This window comes from Mauremys reevesii, linkage group 9 (genome assembly GCF_016161935.1).
Source record: "Mauremys reevesii isolate NIE-2019 linkage group 9, ASM1616193v1, whole genome shotgun sequence".
In the NCBI taxonomy this organism is placed as follows: Eukaryota; Metazoa; Chordata; order Testudines; family Geoemydidae; genus Mauremys; species Mauremys reevesii.
This window is the reverse complement of record NC_052631.1, coordinates 48,893,008-48,919,452: the sequence shown is the minus strand read 5'-3', so window position 1 is coordinate 48,919,452 and position 26,445 is coordinate 48,893,008. Positions and strand designations below refer to the sequence as shown.

At 44.3% G+C, this 26,445-nt stretch overlaps 1 protein-coding gene across 11 annotated transcripts in view; it reads right to left on the bottom strand.

Annotated features, from left to right (window-relative positions):
* Positions 1–26,445, bottom strand: part of ARMC8 (armadillo repeat containing 8) — a 217,143-nt gene that overhangs the window by 29,575 nt on the left and 161,123 nt on the right. For all 11 annotated transcript variants that reach the window (XM_039486875.1, XM_039486874.1, XM_039486879.1 and 8 more), the window contains 5 exons: positions 26,283–26,378; positions 12,868–12,950; positions 12,531–12,612; positions 4,657–4,743; positions 873–965 (listed from right to left, as the gene is read on the bottom strand). In XM_039486875.1, coding sequence (XP_039342809.1) covers positions 873–965; positions 4,657–4,743; positions 12,531–12,612; positions 12,868–12,950; positions 26,283–26,378 — 441 coding nt within the window. The remainder of the gene's footprint in view (positions 1–872; positions 966–4,656; positions 4,744–12,530; positions 12,613–12,867; positions 12,951–26,282; positions 26,379–26,445) is intronic.

The window sequence follows — 26,445 nt, the reverse complement described above, 5'->3', positions numbered from 1 at the left end:
CTTTTACCCAACTATAGCCTTACCTTTGAACTAATCAGTTATGCTGTTCAATTAGCTCATGACTGACATGCACAAGTGAAATTGATATATGGTTTGAATTTTATTCTTGCTTTGATCTCTTGATTTTACACTCTTCGCATAATTCCATGGATTTTACGCTTAATTTATTATTTGCTGGAAATTATTGCACTGTGAAGCTTACATCAATAGTTTGTTACGGATATAAGTATACTGCCAAGAATACATATATAAAGACATATCAGCAAGATCATTTTTTATTTACTGGCTTATAAAAAGTGGAAAGCTGACTGCAAAGAGTTACAAAAGGATTTCACTAAACTGGGTGACTGGTAACAAAATGGCATATGAAATACAATGTTGATAAATGCAAGTAATGCATATTGGAACAAATAATCCCAGCTGTACATACAAAATGATGGGATCTAAATTAGCGGTTACCACACAAGAAAGAGATCTTGAAGTCATCATGAATAGTTCACCCAACTGTCAGACACTAGAACTGGATGATAGGGGATGGATCACTACAAATTGCCCTGTTCTGGCCATTCCCTCTGAAGCATCTGGCACTGGCTACAGTTAGAAAACAGGACACTGGTCCAGATGGACCATTGGTCTGACCCAGTATGGCCGTTCTTATGTTCTTAATATACTTTTAGGGACAGATCACTATTATCTTGTATAGTCACAAATATAGGCAGGCTGAACATCTGCAACGTTATTTTTAGTAACTGGTATGCTCTTCATGGTCAAAACTAAAGCTCTGAATCTCCCTTCCTTGAAGTGTGTTTTGGTGGTTGGCTGGTTGCGTGTGGTGTTTGTATAAACAATGTTTCATTGGAGTGAGTACTTACCATTAAAGCCCAAATGCCATTCACTCGCAAAGCAAGATTTTCACTCTGGGTTAAACTACATAGAAGTTCTATGGCTCCTGATTCTAAAATAGGCTGAAATGAACAGAAAAAAACCACACAGCTTTAGAACACCGTGAATTTACTGGACTTACATGTACATCTGTGAACTATCAAATGTGGTACTGCACACTGTGTTTATCTCGAGGTGGATCTTGGTTATTTATTGAGGAACTGTAGACATAACTATAATGAAATGTGTATGCACACACACCCTTTTCAGACAATCTTCGGTCTCAATAGACTGCTAGAAGTGAAGCACCTTTAATAAAAGACCACCTTCATTAGCAACTGATTTTTGATCCCTTGAGCAGACACAGAAGACAGGTTTCACTGTCTTTAATTGCATTTAAACAGGCTGTATTTGCTCTTCACATTCACTAATGAAGACACATTGAGATTTAGTGAGTTCAACACGTATACAAACAATAGAACAACAACGAAATGTAATAAGGCTAACTCTTAAGACTTCTAGTGACAACCTGAGAAAAACTCAAAGCGCTTGTGATATTATCAGACAATGAGGTTATAAGACAAATACCAACAGATGGATTTTGAAAGCTCCAGATTACTAAATGAAACAAACTACAGTCCACAACAATCAGGAAACTCAGAGTTAAGGTTGTCATGGGAATAACAGGCCAAATTCTTACCTCAATTATGTAAATCTATAATAACATCGCCAAAGTCAATGGAATTACTCCAGACTGGGGTATATTCACCCTGTGCACAAGGTCTTCAAAAGCCCTCTGCACCATTTATGTTTCACATAAGGCCTCAAAATAGGTGAGGACCCCTTACACAGAGGTGAATTTCACTGAATTTACATCAGTATACGTGTAAGCAGAATTTGCCCCATAGTTCTGTTTGCTTGCACATGTGCTTTATACTAGGGTCTTTCATTATAGGTTGGCAGAACACCGCTGTGGCATGATTTAGCAAATGCTAATTTACAAATATGGATTAACCATTACAAGTTTAAAGATGAAACATCTGGGGTGACATGGTTTATTTTGAAATTATGTGGAATAAACAGTAATAAAATGTCATATATGCAAAAACTTAACTGTAAATTTTATCACCTGATTGAGATTAAATGTATCCCATTAGCTTTTTTCTAATAAACACTATCTCCGCAGTGGTATTAATACTTCTCTCAATATTGAAAAAGTACTATTATAATAGAGTGTGAAAAGTATGCTGATACTCCTTGGCAACTGAAATAAGGATTTGAATTAAGATGCTAAATACTAGAGCTGCCAAACTGTTAAGTTTGGCAAAATGCTGATGGAAGTCAGGCAGGAGCTGGAACTGGGACTCCCAGGGTCCCTGGCTGGATGGCTGCTGTGGATCCTGGGGAGCCTAGCAGTTGTTTCCTGATCTGGCCGCCTCCCTGGGCTGCCCTCCACCCTGGAGATAGGGTGGGCAGGCTGCCAGCTGGGAAGATATTCCATAGAAAATTCCAGGATTTTTTTGTTCTGGGACAGAACAAAAAACCTCAGACTCTCTGAATTTTTCATGCACCAAAAAATCCTGCTCCAGCTCAGCTCAACTAAATATACAGACAAAATTATTTTTGCTGCTGTAGTTGGTATTTAATGTATAATTCTTAAAGTGCTGCAAATAAAAAAGAAAATACAGAGTATGTTAAATAAAACAAAACATTTCATAGCTATCTGAAGGAATTTCAAAACAGCCTCTCCTTTTATTTTGGCATCTCATGTCTAAGTAAAGACATATTTGCATAAACTCGCACATTTTTTCATGGAGAGAGTCTCCATCAAAGGGCTTGTTTTCACCAGGAGATCTGATCACATTTAGATGTTATGAGGAGTGGAGTTAGCTGACACCACAGTACCCTTTGGCTGACTGGTCACTGTAGACAAGGCTATAAGCACAGCCTGTTGACATGATGCTGAGCACTATTTGTCATTGTCTATACTGACCAGTCAGTTGTGCTCAGCTTTTTTTAGCTAATTCTGCTCCTCATGATGAAGTCTAAACATGATGAGATCTCTTGGGGAAGAGAAGCCCATATAAATGGACCCATTAGCAGCCAGAGCGCAACAGTCTCTGTCTGATCCCCTAGCCATGGTAGAGGCAAGAAATGTGCAATAAGGTCACAAAGAAGACTAAGCTCTGATAAAGTTATGGCATATCACTACTGAACATACTGATGAGCATTTTTTCAACTGCTTATAACATCTTTCTTTTTAACCATTTTCAATAAGGACTATCTATGGCCACGCCAAGTTTCAAGTTGCTAATCAATCACTTTTTTTGTAGCCATGTTTAAAAATATGTAGATAAAATTACTTTATAATGTGAGAAGTGTTTTTTCCACTTTCTCATCACAGAGCAGATGAAGGGATTTTCCTCAAACTTAAAAAAAGTCACCTATGGGCTTAGATCAAATACTGAAAATTATAGCCCAAAAGATGAATGTTTTGCCCATTATAATACAGAAATGCATACATCAGAGTAAAATGAATACATTATACAATGAAATGCCTAAAGAATATCCTAACCATACTCTACACTTCTTGGGCGGCAATATGTATATTGTACGCTGTGTGCAACATATACTGATATGCACGAAGCACATACACTGCACAGTGAAATGCACAATGTACTTCATATAAGGCAGTGCACTATACATTATACAATGCAATTAATAAAAAAATCTTTCTTGAGCATTCACTTTTGTTCAGCCTGGTGAAATCACATTCCTGCAATTATGGCCTATTTCTGCTCACACTGAGGTTAACAAGTGTTTTGCCATTGTGTTGAATGAAGGCACGATTGGGTTTCAAGTCTGTGAACTCAAATTGCTGAAGGTAAAACACATGGCTTACCGCTCATCTGTCAAACTTATCTTCTGGAGAAGACTGAAGTCCATTTTTAATTATGGCCCACAGGCTGAGAGATTAATCTAGAACTATGTACTCCCCTCACGCCACAGAGGTGGAAGAGAGATATGCACAGAGATCAAGGAGAGCCTCTGGCCTTTATGTAGTAACAGATTTTAGTTATGATTATAACTTACTATTTATTCAGTCCCTCATTGTCATACCCAGCATCACTCAGTGGGGATATCTGCTCTTCTTTGGGACAACATTATTCCTGCCCTTTGTTTCTATTTCTTCCCCAACCTTCTCTTTTTCTCTACTTCCTCCCTTTTTTTGTATGCCATCTACGTTCTTCCCTCTGCAATTCCTTCCTTGCAGGTACTCCCACTTCCCCACTTGTCACCCCATCTGCATTTTATCTGCTAAAATTATCAGCAATTAACTAGATGGGGTTTTTTGTTTTAGAAGAGAGTCTAGAGCTTGTGAAAGTTGTTGGCTTGACAGCCCTGAAGACTGAAGTTATCTGATTTATCTCTAGAGCAGATACAGCACAGGCAACAAGGCAGATTTATAAATGAAAAGTGTTTTAAAAATCTTATTAAAGGAAGAGTCTATCAGTAAAGTTAGATCTCATACAGCATACCCACATCTAACTACATTAGATGGGACCACCTATTCTGTCGTATCACTGCATAATTAACAGGGTTTTTTTTAAATTGACAGCCTATCAATGATAAAATTCCATCATCCAAACATTACAACTACTGTATAATCACCTGATAGTGATTAAAAAACTTTTTTGCTTACTCAAAAGTCATTGCTGTAACACACAGTTCTACTAAACAAGCAATAAGAAGAAATGATAGGTGAATACCAACCTCTTTGCTTGGAGAGAATTCAAGGAGTAGGTTGCATAGTGTGGAAGATGCTACCACCAGGACTTCATCTGGAGCATTCTGTAAAACCTAAGGGCTCGAGGAGGAGAGTGGGGAGCTCCATTAATTGGTATGAACAAGACTAAGATCACTTTTAAACAAAGTTATGGTTTTGCTTAGCAAGAGCCACCAGATTGAGCCACAGTGCCCTCGTACTGCAATGAAGGGTTATGCTGGGATTTGGGAATTCACCTCCACAGTCATCCTGTTGAAGTAGAGCAGTTTTTGAACAAAAAGACCTTTAGGCATTGTGATCTGCATGGCACTGATGCCTATTTGAAGGTGAGGTGGGGCAGTTGATAGTCTTCCCCACCACTCATGTGTCCTGCTCTTACATGGGCCATAATAGCTGTTCGTTTGCGGAGCAAATAATTTTGAAAGAGTCACATTCTTCCTTTTCGGTGGACTGCAGAGCTAGCGCATCAAAGACGAGCAATCTACACTATCCTACACTATGAATGGTGCACAAAATGCATCTCTTCAATGCACTGAGCAGGCCAGGAGGGAATGAATCATTGGAAATGCATGTTCTCCCTTGGGTTAATGGCAACTCTGAACAGCCTCCTGTGTAGACGCTCCAAAACGTATGTTAGTCTATAAGGTGCCACAAGACTCTTTGCTGCTTTTACAGATCCAGACTAACACGGCTACCCCTCTGATACTTGACACCATGCAAGGCGCTGCATTTAGCCGTATGGAGGGGAAATCCATCAACCTCATGAAGAATCTTGCACAAATACAGACAGATATCATCTTCCTTTCCAAATGCAAATGGATGGACATCATACCAAATGGACTAAAGGTAAAAAATCCACTGCTATCTACATACTACACAAACCACAGTGAGAGACTATGCCACACTCAAAGAAACTGAGGAACCACCTGATCAGCATCTTATACAGCAAACACGAAAACATCAAAGAAGAGCTCTCCAACCTGGAGACTCTCATAAATAACCAAACTTCCATACAAACGGACTTCATTAAAATGAGACAGGAGATCTACATTACTCACTTCACCTCTCTACAAAGGAAAAAGGACTGTAAGCTGTCTAAACTCCTACCTGCCACATGGGGCCAAAACCGTGGTACCCCAACTCACCCAGCAATATCGTCAATCTATCCAACCACACACTCAGCCCAGAAGAAAAGTTTGTCCTATCTCGGGGACTCTCTTTCTGCCCTGCCACCCCCAGCAACATGATACAGTTCTACGGCGATCTGGAAGCCTACTTTCGCCGTCTCCGACTCAAAGAATACTTTCAGGATAACACTGAACAGCCCACTGATACACAGTTACCCTCCTACCAACAGCACAAGAAGAAGAACTCCCCATGGACTCCTCCTGAGGGTCGAAATGACAGTCTGGACCTATACATAGAATGCTTCCGCCGACGTGCACAGGCAGAAATTGTGGAAAAACAACATCGCTTGCCTCATAACCTAAGTCGTGCAGAACGCAATGCCATCCACAGCCTCAGAAACCCACCCTGACATTATAATCAAAGAGGCTGATAAACGAGGTGCTGTTGTCATCATGAACAGGTCTGACTACCAAAAGGAGGCCGCCAGACAACTCTCCAATACCAAATTCTACAGGCCACTTTCCTCAGATCCCACTGAGGAATACACTAAGAAACTGCACCATCTACTCAGGACACTCCCTACACTAACACCGGAACAAATCAACATACCCTTAGAGCCTCGACCAGGGTTATTCTATCTACTACCCAAGATCCACAAACCCGGAAATCCTGGACGCCCCATCATCTCGGGCATTGGCACTCTCACTGAAGGACTGTCTGGATATGTGGACTCTCTGCTCAGACCCCATGCCACCAGCACTCCCAGCTATCTCCGTGACACCACTGATTTTCCTGAGGAAACTACAATGCATTGGTGACCTTCCAGAAAACACCATCCTAGCCACCATGGATGTAGAGGCTCTCTACAGAAACATCCCACACACAGACAGAATACAAGCTGTCAGGAACAGTATCCCTGATGATACCACAGCACAACTAGTTGCTGAGCTCTGTGCCTTTATCCTCACACACAACTATTTCAAATTTTATGACAATATATGTCTACAGATCAGTGGCACCGCTATGGACACCAGCATGGCCCCACAATATGCCAACATTTTTATGGCTAACCTGGAACAATGCTTCCTCAGCTCTCGTCCACTCACGCCCCTTCTCTATCTACGCTACATTGATGACATCTTCATCATCTGGACCCATGGGAAGGAGACTCTGGAAAAATTCCACCACGATTTCAACAGCTTCCACCCCACCATCAGCCTCAGCCTGGACCAATCTACATGGGAGGTCCACTTCCTAGACACCACGGTGCAAATAAGTGATGGTCATATTAACACCACCCTATACCGAAAACCTACCGACCGCTATGCCTACCTTCATGCCTCCAGCTTCCATCCCGGGCACACCACACGATCCATTGTCTACAGCCAAGCACTGAGGTACAACCGTATCTGCTCTAACCCCGCAGACAGAGACCAACACCTACAAAATCTCCATCAAGCATTCTCAAAACTACAATACCTGCACAAGGAAATAAGGAAACAGATCAACAGAGCCAGACGTGTACCCAGAAGCCTCCTACTGCAAGACAAACCCAAGAAAGAAACCAACAGGACTCCACTGGCCATCACATACAGTCCCCAGCTAAAACCCCTCCAACGCCTCATCAGGGATCTACAACCCATCCTGGACAATGATCCCACACTTTCACAGGCCTTGGGTGGCAGGCCAGTCCTCGCCCACAGACAACCTGCCAACCTGAAGCATATTCTCACCAGTAACTGCACACCGCACCATAGTAACTCTAGCTCAGGAACCAATCCATGCAACAAACCTCGATGCCAACTCTACCCACATATCTACACCAGTGACACCATCACAGGACCTAACCAGATCAGCCACACCATCACCGGTTCATTCATCTTCACATCCACCAATGTAATATACGCCATCATATGCCAGCAATGTATGCTATGTACATCGGCCAAACTGGACAGTCTCTACAGAAAAGGATAAATGGACACAAATCAGATATTAGGAATGGCAATATACAAAAACCTGTAGGAGAACACTTCAACCTCCCTGGCCACACAACAGCAGATCTTAAGGTGGCCATCCTGCAGCAAAAAAACTTCAGGAACAGACTTCAAAGAGAAAGTGCTGAGCTTCAGTTCATCTGCAAATTTGACACCATCAGCTCAGGATTAAACAAAGACTGTGAATGGCTTGCCAACTACAAAACCAGTTTCTCCTCTCTTGGTTTTCACACCTCAGCTGCTAGAAGAGGGCCTCATCCTCCCTGATTGAACTAACCTCGTTATCTCTAGCCTGCTTCTTGCTTGCTTACATATACCTGCCCCTGGAAATTTCCACTACATGCATCCGACGAAGTGGGTATTCACCCACGAAAGCTCATGCTCCAAAACGTCTATTAGTCTATAAGGTGCCACAAGACTCTTTGCTGATTTTGAGATTAAACTTTTGTCTCTACATCACAACAGTCATATACCGGGGGACATTTCCACACTCTGCATTGTGGAAAGGAGATGTAGGATAAAAAAATCTAGTAAGTTTTCCCCATTAGCTGCCAACAAAATGTTAAAAAAACACCCGATTCTCCACTGCCTGGCACCTTGGATAGTCATTTATACACACACTAAGTAAAGTATAGGACAGTGGAGAATAAGGCCAAAAGGACTGATATAAATCCAACGGCGTCCTTCTGTGGGCCTCAGTCCCTCACATGCCGTGGTGAGAGTGTGCCCACTTACATTTGACAGAAGGACTGTACATTTATTTACCACTAGTCAGAAATATTTTCCTTTTAAAACATGATTTTCAAGGTGACTGAATAACTACACTCAATCGTTCAAAAGTAAGCAGCTTCTCTTTTCTGGGGGAACTAGTGAGCCACTAACTTAAAGGCAAGGATCAAAGTCAGAGGTGATGTAAAAAGTGGTGTAACTTACTTACGTAAGTGGGTATAATTTATATACTGAAGGGACAAAGGCAGAATTGTTACAGGAAAGTCAACCAAAAGTAGGGTTTAAGACAATGTACCTCTAAAGCTATTGAAATGAATTTGCCTTGACACAGTTCAAGAGGGACAGCCAATGCTTGGTAATGGAGAAATGCCTGAAAATGTGAAATTCCTAATTACAATATTGCTGACATTCCTTCCTACCAAGCAAATCCATCCCTAAAATTTTTCTCCTGATCAATGGATTGGGAAGCTCTTTCTGTGGTCACAAATACAATAAGCAACCAAGAGCAGGATGCTAGTAAAACAGTCAGATCCATTTTGAAGACGTGGATACATTTTATATTCCCTTTTGAACAGGGATGGGTACAAGGCTGAGCCAGAGATCATGGACTGGCTCAAGAAGGCTTTTTTGGAATGGATGGCCAGGTTCTCCTGCCATTGTTCTAAAATATCAAACTGCTGTCTTCACCTAAAAAGAGGAAAAGAGCTGATAGTCACAAAGAATCATAATACCATAAGGTTGGAAGGGACCACAAAGGTCATCTAGTCTAACCCCCTGCCAAGATGCAGGATTTGTTGTGTCTAAACCATCCAAGACAGATGGCTATCTGGCCTCTTTTTGAAAATCTCAAGTGAAGGAGATTCCATGACTTCTCCTAGGCAGTTTGTTCCATTGTCCTACTGTTCTTACAGTTATGAACTATTTCCTGAGATTTAATCTAAATCTGCTATGCTGTAGTTTGAACCTATTGCCTCTTGTCTTGCCCTCTGTGGCAAGAGAACAACTTTTCTCTATCTTTCTTATGGCAGCCTTTCAAATATTTGAAGACTGCTATCATGTCCCCCTTTAATCTCCTCTTTTCCAAACTAAACATACCCAATTCCTCCAGCCTTTGCTCATATGACTTACATTCCATCCCTCTGATAATTTTTGTCACTCACCTCTGGATCCTTTCCAGTTTCTCTACATCCTTTTCATACAGCAGTGACCAAAATTGGACACAGTACTTCAGCTGAGGCCTAACCAGCGTGAGTAGAGTGGTATTATCTCCCATGACTTGCATGGTATGCCTCTGTTTATGCAACCCACAATTGTTTTTGTTTTTTGCAACAGCATTGCATTGTTGACTTATGTTGAGATTGTGATCCACCACAACTCCCAGATCCTTCTCAGCTGTGCTGCTGCAGAGCCAGTTATCCCCGTGTTTGGTTTTTGTTCCCTAAATGTAGCACCTTACATTTGTCTTCATTTAATTTCATTTTGTTGTCGATAGCCCAGTTCTTCAATTTATCAAGATCCCTTTGAATTTTAGCTCTATCCTCCAAGTGTTGGCAAGCCCCCCTAGCTTTGTGTCATCTGCAAATCTGATCAGTATGCTCTCTATTCCTACATCCAGGTAATTAATAAAGATGTCAGGCAACACCGGACCCAGAACAGATCCCCAGTGACAGGTTGAAGGTTAGAAGGCTGACTCAAATTGTGGAAACTAGAGGTCAATATGGCCAAGGAGTTGAGAATTCATAAAGAAAAGGTGGTTGTCCTATGAGGTATCCAGGTTCTAGAGATGCCCAAGGCAGATAAATCCTGACTGCAAGAAACCTTAATGTGTCTACGGGTGGAGTACAAGAGAGACCCTGACTATAGGCTTGGAGGATAAGGACCTACAAAGGAAGAGTCTTGAATCTGAGACTCCCTGATACTCCTTGCAAACTCCACCGTTGGCAGTGAGGCCAAACCCAAAAACTAAGACCCAAGACTGTCCAGGCATCCAGCACTAATGAAATCTGAGGGGTAATGGGCAAAGAAGTCCTACTTTGTTCCACAAAAGTTACCCACCCCAAGTCAGGGTCAAATGTCATCCACAATTAAACCAACACACCCTGATTTGGTGGCACAGTCAGCAGCAAGAGAAAAGATTCTAAGGCCCAGCACTCACTGCTGAAGCATCAACCAGACTGGTTGCGAGTCATCTCTTGGTCCAGAAATCCCTTTGGATCTGACACACTTGTGCTGTTTCACTTGTGAACGAAAGCCAGGGTAGTTCTCAAAATGGCAGTACTCTTGCTGCCTTTTACAAAGGCCTGCATTCTCCAAGCCCTTATGTACCTTGTTGTCAGAGTTCCTGGCTCTTCTTGGTTCTGTGCCACTTCCACAATCTCTGAAGACGTGTTGAAGCTAAGGTTGCTGCCATGCTTGCCTGGCTTATATCATGAAACAGGGGAGTTTATATCCTTTACATATTTTTATCCAGTCTAACTTAGCTGTGGATCCTGTTAAACTCAGGATTTGCAACGAGTTCCACAGGATAATTTCCCTTTTATCAGTTTAAAATTTGCTACCTTTTAATTTCATTGAGTGTCCCCTTGTTCTAGTAATATGAAAAATCGTAAACAGGAATTTTTGACTGACTTTTTTACATTATTCATTATTTTATATACCTCCACCATGTCATCATTAATTCATCAACTCTCTAAGCTATATGGCCCTAATCTTTCTATTTGTCTACTCATTTCTGTTGCCCTTCTCTGTACCTTTCCTATTTCTGCTGAATGATTTTTGAGGTCAAGTGCCCAGAAATGAACACACTGTCTAGGTATGGTTATATCATGATTTACACAACAACATAATAATATTTTCATTATTATTATTTATTAGTAGTATTACAGAAGCGCCTAAGAGTGCTAGTCATGGGCAAGGACCCCATTGTGCTAGGTGCTGTACTCTATCCGTTTCTTCAGGTAACATAATATCTTATTTGCCTTTTTGACCAAAGCTGTGCACTGAACAGGTTTTCATGCAGATGTCAGCTATTCAGTATAACAACATTGGCTTCTATGCAATAAGCTTAGTCACGCTGCATACTTGAGGGCAAACGGGGAACTGCAGAAATAGGAAACACACTGCACAGAGTGCCTGACAGCTTCCTCATTCTCTCTCTCACCTGTACCAGCGCATCTGCTCTTTTGTTCTATGCTTAACTAGGCAAATCACAGGAATAAAATCTCTTAGCCTTGCACACTGTTTCTGGTTGGTTTGCCCATTCTCTCTTCCAGAAACTGCCATTTCCTCATAGATAGAGCAGTATATACAGTACAATTAGTCTTCCTCTATCCTTTTTCACTAATTCAATACAACCCGTTCTTCACAACCACTCAAGTTGTTCAATAAACTGCAGTGCATATGACAATGCAATACATGCTATTTTTCCTTCTAGTTTACATTTAGGCAGCCTGATTTTAAAATAATAAGCCATGCTTCCCCTCTCCTCCATGGGGCTAGTGCTTCTGGGGCTGGACTTGGGGGCTGTGCCGCAGACAGCAGTGCACTGCACTGCCCCAAGAGGAACACAGAGATTTTGCATTAGGCTGAAGAGGAATGCTCTACCCACATCATGGCCCTGCCTCTTCCAGCATCCTGCTCTCTGGGAAAGTAAAGCAGCTGGAATGTAGGATCAATATCCCCTCCCCACGGCGGCAGCCTCAACCTCAGTTGCCGGTTATAGGCTGAGCAGGGGAGCCCTTTCCTATGTTCCTGAGTAAGGGCTAGGGACAATCTGGCTCTCAGTGTCTGTCTTATTTTGTAATACATTGTTTTACATTTCAAAAGAGAAAGTGCAGGCAACGACACTGTCTGCTGTTACTGGGCTTTTGCTGATTTGTAAGCCTCCAGAGAAGATCACACATATCAGATGTCAAGGTGATACCTATTAAGATTCTACAAAAAGACACTGTAACTGATGAACAGATCACATCCACTTCCAAGTGTATAATTCTTGCTATTTTTCGTCTCACCTTCATTAAGGGTTTCCATACGGCGTGATCCTGGAAACTCGTCCGTAGCTGCTGCACAGACCGGGACAAACTGTGCAAACATCTACAAAGAAAAATGAAATGAGGTCTGTGAAATGCTTTCATTGTTTCTTTCCATATAGATAAAGCTAGGAATTTGGTGATAATTAATACAACACCAAGAAATATTTTACTACTATCTTTGATGAATTTTCAGAGACTAGAAACTGCTTTAGGTTAGTTTTAGTGTTTGATGGATACCACAATTTCTAGCAAATGAAGGACCCAAAAGAGTTACACACTCTGAAAATTATTTGATTTAGACCAGGAAAGCTCATACCTGACTGCAGATAGCCGCACCTTGATACTAGACTCAGACAAGCCATTCACAATTCGGTCCATCATATTTTCAGTCTCAATGATCTGGAGAAAAAGGTTAAAGGTGCATAAATAACATAAGGTGGATAACTTTTGTATTACTTGTAAATGCTACTGTTTTACTGTGATTTATAACATTCTAAATTTTGCATATGAAAAGAGAATTTACCTTAGAAACAACAACCCTTATTTCCCCTTATGGAACCACTGAACTCATCAATTAGACAATAGCATCTACTCTCTTTGCCTGACTGTGGTTTTCTTCTGATGCTTTCTTGCTGATTCGTAAGGCTGTTGATGGAAAAACTGAGAAGTTCTGTAATGCTGTGCGGACCGTGGGTAGTAGAACTTACGTTTTGGCGCTGGTGTGCAATACCCAAGGAACAGAGTGTAGTTCTCAAATCCTTGAGGGTGTGGAGGGAATCATCGATTTTCTTTTTGAAAAGATGGGATTCATCAAAAGGGAAGTCTTTGATGATGTTTTGTACCTCCTTGGGAAAACCAGAGGAATGGAGCCACAACTCCCTCCTGATGACGATGCCAGTGACCACTGAGCATAAAGTATCATCTGCCGCATCTGCTGCTGATTGGAGTGAGGTCTTTGCTACCAGCATCCCCTTCTCAATTACTGCCTGAAAGCAGGCCCGGTCCTGTTGTGGCAGTTTCTTGACAAAGTCCTCCAATTTGCTCTAATTCAGAAAATCATATTTGGCAAGTAATGCCTGATAATTCGAAATCCTGAATTGAAAGCTGGTTGAAGAGAAGACTTTGCGGCCTAAAAGGACCAGTCACTTGCCCTCCCTGTCAGATGGGTGGAGCATAGATGCTGTTGTCTAGTTTGTTCCGTCGCTGCCTGCACCACAAGTGAATTGGGAAGTGGGTGTGAAAACAGAAATTTAGACCCCTTGACTAGTAAATAATATCTTTTTTACTGCCCCCTTTGGGGTAAGTGTACATACGGCCAGTGTATGTCAAACTGTGCAAGCTGGCTCAAGAATGGCATTGTTGAGTGGAAGAGCAACTCTGGTTGGCTCTGATGAGTGTAGTATATCCAGCAGCTTATGCTCAGTGTCTTGGATCTCCTCCAGAGGAATGTGAAGCTCATCTGCCACTCTATGCAAGAGATCCTGAAACTGGCAGTAGTCATCAGAAGATGGGGGATGCTGAAGCCACTGCTGCATCAGGAGAGGACAACAGGAATCTCAACTGTTCCAGCAATACCGTCTGAGTGGCTCATCTCCCATTACTGGTTCTGAGCTCAAAGGCTCCCAAGACGGTGAAATAGGTGAAGCCTCCCTAATGGAACAGGCAGGTTCCAATGGAGGGTATTGGGGCCAGGATCCCCATAGGGCCAGCATGATGGTTCTGGAAGGTGCTGAGGAGGGCTCCAGTGGCTCTGTGGCTGCTGGAGTTGAGGATACTGCCATGATGTGGAAGGCCTCCGTTGGTACTCATAGTGGTGGGAAGGGATGGACGGTCCCTGACCCTCATCCGAGTCCTCCAAAGACTAAAACTCAGTTCCATCGGCTGCACTGCCAGAGCTAGTGGAAGTGTGTATGCTGCTGGAGCGAGAGGTGAAGAGTGCCTCAGATACTTCCCCAATCCTACTCCTAAAACTATCAAACTATTCAAAACTACAACAAAAACTGTAAAATTAACTATGTACAACTGTAGATTTTTTAAGTGTGTCACATGAAGAGCACACATAGGACAAGTCTACACTAGCACTTATGTCAGCAAAACTTTCTTTCACAGGGGTGTGAAAGAAAACACACCTCTGAACGACATAAGTTTTGCCAGCATAAGCGCTCGGGCGCTCTCCCACCAACACAGCTACCACTGCTCGTTGAGCTGTTTTTATTATGTCGACGGGAGACCTCTCTCCCGTCGACATAACACGGCTACACAAGTGCTCTTATAGCAGGACAGGTATATTGGTACAGGTGTGCCACTGTAAGCTTGTAAGTGTAGACATGGCCTAGTGGTTCTGACCCGGATCATGCAGCAGTGAGAAGGAACTGGAGAAGTGGTCAGTCCGGCCCATCTTTTATCACCTCGGACGAAAGGATGAGGCAAGCCAAGGGTGCGAGTGCAGACCAATGGACAGGACTACTTGAAAAATCTCTGGCTCCGGATGCATGGTGAGCATGCATAAACCCTCAGTGGAATACAATAGGGACTACCACTCGAAGAAGCAACAGGTAATGAGCACATGGGGTTCGTGGGGAGTGAGCGCATAGGCTCTACAGGAAAGGTGGGGAGAGAGTAGAGTCACTTAGATGACATTCCCATTTTCACCTCAAGCAGCACCTTTTTCATACCCTCGAATGGACAAACAGTCTTACTCCAAGACACATTCTTCTGCCTCCTTATTCTGTTCTCCCTCTCCTTTGAAGGTGACTCAGGCCTGGTCTACACTAGGCGTTTAAATCGGTTTTAGGAGCGTAAAACCGATTTAACACCACAACCGTCCACACTAGGAGGCACCTTATATCGATTTTAATGGCTCTTTAAATCGGTTTCTGTACTCCTCCCCGACGAGAGGAGTAGCGCTAATATCGGTATTAACATATCGGAATAGGGTTAGTGTGGCCGCAAATCGACGGTATTGGCCTCCGGGCGGTATCCCACAGTGCACCAGTGACCGCTCTGGACAGCATTCTGAACTCGGATGCACTGGCCAGGTAGACAGGAAAAGCCCCGCGAACTTTTGAAATTCATTTCCTGCTTCCCCAGCGTGGAGAGCTCATCAGCACAGGTGACCACGCACAGCTCATCAGCACAGGTAACAATGCAGTCTCCTGAGAATCGAAAAAGAGCCCCAGCATGGACTGCACGGGAGGTACTGGATCTGATCGCTATATGGGGAGAGGATTCAGTGCTAACAGAACTGCGTTCCAAAAGACGAAATGAAAAAGTATTTGAAAGAATTTCTAAGGCTATGACGGATAAAGGCCACAGCAGGGACTCAGTGCAGTGCAGAGTGAAAGTTAAGGAGCTCAGACAAGCCTACCAGAAAACCAAAGAAGCAAACGGAAGGTCCGGGGCAGGTTGAAAAACATGCCGCTTCTATGCTGAGCTGCATGCAATTTTAGGGGGCTGCGCCAAGTACCCCACCCTGATCGTGGATTCCGAGGTGGGGTTGTAATCTCTGCCATGGCTGAGGATTATGCAGACGGGAAGATGAAGATGAAGAAGAGGAGGAAGACCTAGCAGAGAGCACACAGCACTCCGTGAGCCCCAGCAGCCAGGAGCTTTTTATCACCCTGACGGAATTACCCTCCTCCCAGCCCTCACAAGCAACTATCCCAGACAATGACGCCATGGAAGGAAGCTCTGGTGAGTGTACCTTTGCAAATAGCAAACATTGTTTTTTAAGCAAGCCTTTTTTAATGATTGATTTGCCCTGAGGACTTGGGATGCATTCGCAGACAGTATAGTTACTTAGAAAAGTTTGTTAACATGTCCGGGGATTGAGAGGAAATCCTCCAGGGACATCTCGATGAAGCGCTCCTGTAGGTACTCCAGAAGCCTTTGCAGAAGGTTTCTGGGCAAGGCAGCCTTGTTCCGCCCACCATGGTAGGACACTTTACCACGCCATGCATGTAGCAAGTAATCAGGTATCATTGCGTGGCAAAGCATAGCAGCGTATGGTCCCGGTGACTGCTGGCATTCAAGAAGCATCCGCTCTTTATCTTGTTCTGTTATCCTCAGCAAAGTGATATCGTTCAGGATAACCTGGTTAAAAATCAGGAATTTAAGTAAGGGGGGTGGCCATTTTACTACTGGGTTCGTGGACTGCAGCAGCTTAAAAAAAAAACTTTCCTGCACGTAGCGAAGTGGGGGGAGGGGAGGAGTGAAATGCCGATGATCTTTTTTGTGTTTGGTCACCGGCAATCTTCCCCAAGCTACCAGCCACGCAGTGGGTGGGGGGGTGGGAAGGTTGTTGATTAGCAGGGAGCTAGCGTGGTATTAGCCATGCGTTGGGGGGGAGGGGTAAATCACTACAGAAGCCGAAAGACAGTGGCTTACCATGGCCGCATGCAAGCTGAATTCTGATGCCTGGACCTGTGTCTGTGAGATCTGTAACTCCAGGGCTACAAGCACTCACTATTAAGATGAAAAATGCGACCTTGTAGGGAAATCACATGTGCTAGGTGAATAGTGCTGTTCACTGTGAAAGAGTATAACCATTGTTCTGTAAAATGTATCTTTCTAAATATTTATCTCACTCATGCAGCTGCAAATTTTTCAACCATCCCTCCTCCATCCCAAAGGCTAGCACAGATAAGGCGGAGGAAAAAGAAGACGCGAGATGAGATGTTCTCGGATATTATGGAAGTTACACGCAATGAAAGAGCTCATCTGAATGAGTGGAAGGACGTGGTATCAAATTACAGGAGGGATGAACGTGAGGACAGGAGGGACAACCGAGATGAGAGGTGGCGGCAGGAAGACCGGCAGGAAAATCAGCGGTGGCGGCAGGAAGATCAGCGGTGGCGGGATGCAACTCTGGGGCTGCTGCGTGATCAAACTGACATGCTCCGGCATCTGGTGGAGCTTCAGGAACGGCAGCAGGATCACAGGGTGCCGCTGCAGCCCCTGTATAACCACCCTCAACATGTTCCACATCCTCCTCACCCAGACGTGTAAGAACGCGTGGGGGGAGGCTCCGTGCACCCGCCCACTCCACCCCCGTGGACAGCCCAACCAGAAGGCTGTCGTTACTGTGAATTTTTTTTAATGGCCTTCTCCATCCCTCCTATCCTCCTCCCAAACCACACCCTTACTTCTCTCCCTCTTTTTATAATGAATCAATAAAGAATTCATGCTTTTTAAATGAGAGTGACTTTATTTGCATAAGTAAGCTGTACTCGAAGGGGGAGGGGGAGTTGCTTACAGGGACTGAGTCAATCAAGGGGGTTGGGTGTTCATCAACAAACACAGCAGTCACACTGTACCTTGGCCATTGATGAAGCTCGTTTTCAAAGCTTCTCTGATGCGCACCGCTTCCTGGTGTGCTCTTCTAATCTCCCTGGTGTCTGGCTGCGCGTAATCAGCGGCCAGGTGATTTGCCTCAGCCTCCCACCCCGCCATAAAGGTCTCCCCCTTACTCTCACAGAGATGGTGGAGAATACAGCAAGCAGTAATAACATAGGGGACATTGGTTTGGCTGAGGTCTGAGCGAGTCAGTAATGTCCGCCAGCGCGCCTTTAAACGGCCAAATGCACATTCCACCACCATTCTGCACTTGCTCAGCCTGTAATTGAACAGATCCTGACCACTGTCCAGGCTGCCTGTGTATGGCTTCATGAGCCATGGCATCAAGGGTAGGCTGGGTCCCCAGGATAACGACAGGCATTTCAACATCCCCAACTGTTATTTTCTGGTCTGGGAAGTAATTCCCTTGCTGCAGCCGTTTAAACAGAGTAGTGCTTCTGAAGACGCGAGCGTCATGAACCCTCCCTGGCCATCCCACGTGGATGTTTGTGAAACGTCCCTTGTGATCTACCAGTGCTTGCAGCACCATTGAAAAGTACCCCTTCCGGTTTACGTACTGGGTGCCCTGGCGCTGCGGTGCCAAGATAGGGATATGGGTTCCATCTATCGCCCCCCCACAGTTAGGGAATCCCAGTGCAGCAAAGCCATCCACTATGGCCTGCACGTTTCCCAGAGTCACAACCTTTCGTAGCAGCAGCTTAGTGATTGCTTTGGCTACTTGCATCACAGCAGCCCCCACAGTAGATTTTCCAACTCCAAATTGATTCCCGACTGACCGGTAGCTGTCTGGCGTTGCAAGCTTCCACAGGGCTATCGCCACTCGCTTCTCTACTGTGAGGGCTGCTCTCATCTTGGTATTATGGCGTTTCAGGGCAGGGGCAAGCAAGTCACAAAGTTCCATGAAAGTGCCCTTACGCATGCGAAAGTTTCGCAGCCACTGGGAATCGTCCCACACCTGCAACACAATGCGGTCCCACCAGTCAGTGCTTGTTTCCCGGGCCCAAAATCGGCGTTCAATGGATAGAATCTGCCCCATTACCATCAGGATCTCCAAAGCGCAGGGGCCCGCGGTTTGAGAGAATTCTGTGTCTACGTCCTCATCACTGTCATCGCCGCGCTGCCGTATCCGCCTCCTCCTCGCCTCGGTTTGAAGGTCCTGGTTCACCATAGACTGCACGAGAGTGCGCGAGGTGTTTAAAACATTCACGATTGCGGTATGGAGCTGAGCAGGGTCCATGCTTGCTGTGCTATGGCGTCTGCACAGTTCACCAAGCAAAAAAGGCGCGAAACGGTTGTCTGCTGATCAGGGAGGGAGGGGTGAGGCTGTACCCAGAACCACCCGCGACAATGATTTTTGCCCCATCAGGCACTGGGATCTCAACCCGGAAATGCCAAGGGGCGGGGGAGGCTGCGGGAACTATGGGATAGCTACGGGATAGCTACCCACAGTGCAACGCTCCAGAAATCGACGCTAGCCTCGGACCATGGACGCACACCACCGATTTAATGTGTTTAGTGTGGCTGCGCACACTCGATTTTATACAATCTGTTTTGCAAAACCGGTTTATGTAAATTCGGAATAATCCCGTAGTGTAGACGTACCCTCAGACCCCACTGAAACCATACAACCCCTCTGAGACACCTGGCTCTCTTTTCTGAGATATCCAGCCACCATCCCATATAGCCTTTTCCATTGAATGCTGCCTCTACCGCCACCCCACAGTGCAATTTCCTCTGTTAGACAACATTTTTCCATGCACTCTCCTATGTGAGATACCCTGTCCCCACAAGCAGGTTCAATCCCTCAGTGGTACATCACCTTCTGCTGCTTCCACATGACCAGTTCTCCCTTTTGTCCCTCCTGTCCCCCATGAAGATGAGACAGGGAGAAGTGAAATCTGTTCCCTGCCTGATCCTTTCCTGACCCACTGAACAGGAGAAGTAGGGAAATGATAGCCTCTTGTCTGGTCCTCATACAATCAATATGATACCCATAATCTTTGTACCTGAAGATGGGACCAAGACAATCTTCTCAAATGAAATTTCCTGTGAGGAAAGCCTTGCTCAGTGCATGCTTAGAACCAATTAGTAAAGCTTCTATTTCATTTGGGTATAATTTCATAACATTATATGGCATTCGTGACTCAATGCTGTATGAAGCTAAAGAGGAAATGTAAAGACACTTCTACCAAATCTGTACAACTGTAGGTTACAGTCCTGCAGAATACCACTTAGAACTAACATACAAATACAGAAAAGGACAGGTCTTAAGGCATCAGTGTTAGACATATCAGCTGACAAGACAGAATACATACATACATACATACTTTGCAATATTGCAGTGTTTTTCATCAGAGCATCTCAGAACATTTCACAAACAAAACAACCACTAATACCCTTGGGAGACACCATAGGTGAGTATTAGCATCCCCATTTCATCAATGGAGAAAGACACAGAATGGCTAAGTTATTTGGCCAAGGTGTACCAGCAATTCTGTGGCAGAGCCAGAAATCAAACAGTTTTTCTGAATCCTAGTCCTGTGTTTTTAATACTAGACCCGTGGTTCTCAACCCACAGCCCACTTGAGGCCTAATCAGCACACAGCTGCAGCCCATGCAACATCCTAAGGGCCATAGAGGTAGTATATATATTGTGGGTGGATGGGGCCCACATAACACAGAGAGCTGCATACGCAACCCACAATGGTAAATAGGCTGAGAACCGCTGCACTAGACTATGCTTCCTCATCTGAGTTTCTTCTGTTCCTTGACATTTTAATAAGACAACTACTAGTCATTGGCTTTCTAGATGCTACAAAGAAATACACTGAATAAAAAAGTAAGTATCTTACATATACTTAAGAACAGAAATCTGTCCCTGTTTACAGATCATTTGAAGAGTAGCAAATGATCTGGGTACTTACACGGCCACCATCACAGTAGTATGTAAGCACCTCACAGACAATTTATAATCAACTCTCCTGGGAGGTGGAGAATTATTTGATTTGCCCAAGATTGCACAGGAATGTGTGCAAGAACTGGGAAATGAACAGATCTCCTGAATCTCACTCCAGTGCTTTAACCACAAAACCAACCTTTCTCCCTCAGAGGGCAATGAATTTAAAGATACACACTGATCAAATTTTTAATCAGTTTTAAAACTATTACAATTTCTTCAATAAATTCACTGTGGAGATTATTGTATATTTCACTATTTCTATCCTCCAAAGTTGTTGTGAATTTGTTAGAAGTTTATCCCTTTCACAAAAGAGATATGCTTGAAGAATCTCTTTGGTTTAGTAAGGAAGAAACCCTGCAAAAAACAGTTGGAAAGCACTCTCAAATTCCACCCCACTTTTTTTTTTTTAAACATGGTACATATCACGGGGCATAATATTCTGAACAGATATTTCTAATATGATCCAAGTTTTGTAAGTCCTGTCAACCTATTGCAGGTGGTGTCGGAGCGCTCAGTGGAGAAAGAAGTGGTTTGGGACTATTTAGAAAAGCTGGACAAGCACAAGTCCATGCAGCTGGATGCGCTGCATCCAAGGGTGCTAAAGGAGTTGGCGGATGTGATTGCAGAGCCATTGGCCATTTTCTTTGAAAACTCATGGCGATCGGGGGAAGTCCTGGATGACTGGAAAAAGGCTAATGTAGTGCCCATCTTTAAAAAAGGGAAAGAGGAGGATCTGGGGAACTACAGGCCAGTCAGCCGTACCTCAGTCCCTGGAACAATCATGGAGCAGGTCCTCAAGGAATCAATTCTGAAGCACTTAGAGGAGAGGAAAGTGATCAGGAACAGTCAGCATGGATTCACCAAGGGCAAGTCATGCCTGACTAACCTAATTGCTTTCTATGACGAGATAACTGGCTCTGTGGATGAGGGGAAAGCAGTGGACGTGTTATTCCTTGACTTTAGCAAAGCTTTTGATACGGTCTCCCACAGTATTCTTGCCGGCAAGTTAAAGTAGTATGGGCTGGATGAATGGACTATAAGATGGATAGAAATCTGGCTAGATCGTCGGGCTTAAGGGGCAATGATCAATAGCTCCATGTGTAGTTGGCAGCCGGTATCAAGCAGAGTGCCCGAAGGGTCTGTCCTGGGGCCTGTTTTGTTCAATATCTTCATTAATGATCTGGAGGATGGCATGGACTGCACCCTCAGCAAATTTGCAGATGACACTAAACTGGGAGGAGTGGTAGATAGGCTGGAGAGTAGGGATAGGATACAGAGGGACCTAGACAAATTAGAGGATTGGGCCACAAGAAATCTGATGAGGTTCAACAAGGACAAATGCAGAGTCCTGCACTTAGGATGCAAGAATCCCATGCACTGCTACAGACTAGGGACCGAATGGCTAGGCAGCAGTTCTGCAGAAAAGGACTTAGGGGTTACAGTGGACGAGAAGCTGGATATGAGTTGACAGTGTGCCCTTGTTGCCAAGAAGGCTAAGGCATTTTGGGCTGTATAAGTAGGGGCACTGCCAGCAGATCAAGGGACGTGATCATTCCCCTCCATTTGACATTGGTGAGGCCTCATCTGGAGTACTGTGTCCAGTTTTGGGCCCCACACTACAAGAAGGATGTGGAAAAATTGGAAAGCGTCCAGCGGAGGGCAACAAAAATGATTAGGGGCTGGAGCACATGACTTATGAGGAGAGGCTGAGGGAAGTGGGATTGTTTAGTCTGCAGAAGAGAAGAATGATGGGGGATTTGATAGCTGCTTTAAACTACTGAAAGGGGGTTCCAAAGAGGATGGATCTAGACTGTTCTCAGTGGTACCAGATGACGAAACAAGGAGTAATGGTCTCAAGTTGCAGTGGGGGAGGTTTAGGTTGGGAGGTGATGGAATCTCCTTCCTTAGAAGTTTTTAAGGTCAGGTTTGACAAAGCCCTGGCTGGGATGATTTAGTTGGGGATTGGTCTTGCTTTGAGCAGGGGGCTGGACTAGATGACCTCCTGAGGTCTCTTCCAACCCTGATATTCTATAATTCAATGAATGTAGTTTTGGGAAAAAAATGGGAAGGTGGACTAGCTGATTCACATGAAAGGAGGAGGCTACTGGGGTGGAGAAGAACTTGGGGTGTGGCCTCAAGGTGACTGTGTTCAAAGAAAACCGTGAACAGCAGATGTGCTATCAACCCCACTATTTCCCCTATCCTTCGTGCTGAGGTAACAGCCACTAGAAATGCTGTCTTCAGGGACAGGTATAACAGAGCAAGAAGCCATAGTCAATGTTCTCAGAACTAGATTGTGGTCCTAGGTTGGGTTGGATGGTCTGACATGTGGGAAGAAGTTTCCCATACCCGTAAGGAATACTGAGCACCCATCCACTGCATGGTGGAAGACTGTTATGGCCACTAAATGTACCTTAAGTGAACTAAGAAGAGAGAGTCCAGACCTACAATGCAGCCTAGAATTCAAGGGACTGAGGAAAATGTTGGGTCCACTTGTTTGGAATCGCACCAAATTTGGAAGTATTTCCATTTTTGCAGGTAAGTATGATGAATGGTCGATTTCATGCTATGTAGTAACATCTTTTTCACCCCCTTGGAGCATTTGCTCTCTAAATGTTGGAACCAAGAAGTACCCAAGCCTGGAGTCGGAGGATCCTTAAGTTGGGGTGAAGGGTCCGCTGTCATTTTGGTGAAGTGAGGAATAGGCCAAAGGTGAAGAATTGGACAAAATACTGCCAGCTGTGCCAGGTATGATATAAACTGATGCTTAGAGGATGAGGGTTGAGAGATTGAGGAATGGGAGGATGACAGCTTCCATTTTTGCATCCTGGGTCTCTTACGCTGTGAGCCATAATACTGCTGTGATGGGAGGAACTGGGGTGGTCAAGATCTGTGAGGTGGTTGTGAGCCATATTTCCTCTTCTGTCCCAATGTGTAGATTTCCAGGGAGTGTAGTGTGGCCCTGGAGTCCTTTAAGGTGTGGAGTGATGCATCAGTTTTATTCGTGAAGGGTTTGGGCCCTTTGAATAGGAGATCCTTGAGTGTCATCTTCACTTGTCTGGGCAATCCGGAGAGGTGTAACCAGGATGCCCATCTCATTACCACTGCATCCAGACCAAGTAGGCCACTGTGTCTGCGGTGTCCAGTGTGGTTTGCAGCATTGTTCTGGCTGCTAACTGGCCCTCTTTGACAATGGCCTGAAATTGTCCCTTTTGTGTCTCTGAGAAGTGGTCAATAAACACGTTGAGTTTCCCTTAATTTATGTAGTCGTATTTAGCCATTACGGCTTGGTAGTTTGTGACCCTGAATCGTAATGTCATGTGCCTTCCTTCCAAAGAGGTCTAGCCTCTTTCAATCTCTATCATATGCGGTTGATTTGGCATGATATTGCTTTCCCTGTGCATTAAACACATCTGCTAATATAGAATTACATTGAGGGTGCGTAAAGAGGAAATCTGCCTCCTTAGGAGAAATGTAATACTTCTTGTTGGCTCTTTTGCACATTGGTGCAGTGAAGGCTGGTATCTACCAGATCATCTTGGCAGGGTCCAGAAGTGCCTTGTTAATTGGGAGGACAATTCTGGAAGAGGAGGAAGCATGCAGAATATCCAAGACCCTGGTGTTGCAATGGTGGTACATGGTGTAAGGCCAGGGGGAGACTGTCGTCCTGGTCACTGTACGACTCCCTGCTGGAGAAGGGTGGAGCTGACTAGGATGCTGTGGGTAAATGTCCCAGTGCCACTGGTGATTCCAGGGATCTAGATATGCTTGGTAATGGGGCTCCAGTACCAAGTAGCAGGGACTCCAGTTACTCTGTGACCATAAGGTCCCTCGAGAAACAGAACTCCTGAAGTACTATTGATATGTTCAGTGTTGTCAAGAAGTGCGAGTGCTGACTTGTCAGTACTGACGGTTGTTTATGAGAGGAATGCTCTGTGCGGGTTGCTTTGACGCATTGGATGCTGAGGGTGGATTTGTCAATGCCGATCTCTTAGAGGTGGTACAGTATCTGTCCTCATCCCTGGCAGGCAGTGCCGTTGCTTCTAAGCCTATGCACATAAAGGCCTTTAGGTGCCATGGCAAAGCTCATACTGGAGGGTTTCTGATGTTTCTGGGTACCGCACTTCAGAGCCGTCGGTACCAAGGTAACTGAGGCTGCTGGGGATCCTCTCTGGCTGTTCAAGGACTCAGTTTGAGGGCTTAGAACCTTTTTTCTAGAGGCTTTGCGGGCGGAGTCAGCCGACTTTTTCCATGATCTCACCCCTATGGGGGTTGAAGGCTCTGGGGACAATCTGCATCTTGATGAGGCTTCAGGACCAGGGTCAGTTGGCAGCTGAAGTGCACCCTCCATGAGGAGAAGTTTCAACTTGAGCTCTGGAGTTCTTACAAGATCTCACCATTAGCAGTTGGCAGAAGGTGCACTTCTGCAGAATGTCCCTCTCTCCAAGGCACTGGATGCAATGAGAGTGTCTGTCCATTATTGTGATTGCCTCCTTGCAGGAGAGGCACCTTTGAAGCCGGGGGAACTGGGTATGCCCCTGCAGGAGTAATCCCCCCCAACAAAAGGCAGGAAATGGTGAAAGAAAAAGGTTTTTTTTAAACTGAACAATGGAAACGCTAAACTACTAAAAAGAAATGGAAGCTCTAAGAATAGCTACCATTTATATTAAACACTATCAGTGTAAAGAAGGAAGAGACTACTGCTCGTTCCATTCGAGGCCAAAGGCGGTCAAGAAGGAACTGAAGGCAGTTTGCCCATGCAGTGCTAGATAGCCTAGAGGCAGACCGTAAGGGAGGGAGATTGCATGTGAACACTCCTACCAAATTTCTCCGATTAGAGGTGCAGGGGCACTGATACACCTCAGTGGAGCACCCATAAGGACACTGCTTGAAGAAGAACACAGGGATATGCTATATATCAAAATAGTTTTTAGACATTTTTAATTTCCGCTGACCACTTACCATAAACACATCACTTAACAAAGCTTTATATACACAATATTTGCATACTAGCAAAAATTAAGAATATAACGAGGCCATATATTGAAGGACAACATACAATGAGAGATGTGAATTTCTTTATGGCATTAGAAAGGTGGTGTTTCCATAATTAAGCATTTATAGTATTCTATTTTGTCCAAGTGTTTGTTGCTTCACAGTGTGAAATCAAATTTCTCTGGAACTCACACAAAAGAAGTGCACCATAAGGTTAACATAACACATTATTTGTCAATCCAACATGTTCACACTAAAACAAAAACCAAACTTGCATTCTATTCATCCTTCACTTGTGCTTTTATTCTCTCTGCTTTATCTCATTCAATCAGCGATAATACACTCCACCATGACTTCCAGGTTGATGTTTCTCCCTGCATGACAGCTGGCAACACCAAAGGATGACCCTCTCCCAGACTCACCTTCTTCCGGATGTCTTCATCATTTGCTCCAAGTGAAGCATACAGCTTGAACGCAGCCTGGCGCAGTTCGTGAGCATGCTTTAAATCATGGTCAAGCTATTGAAAAAAGGTAAATCAAAGTCGGATGCTTTATGAGAGAGCATTTAAACTTGCACATGGTATT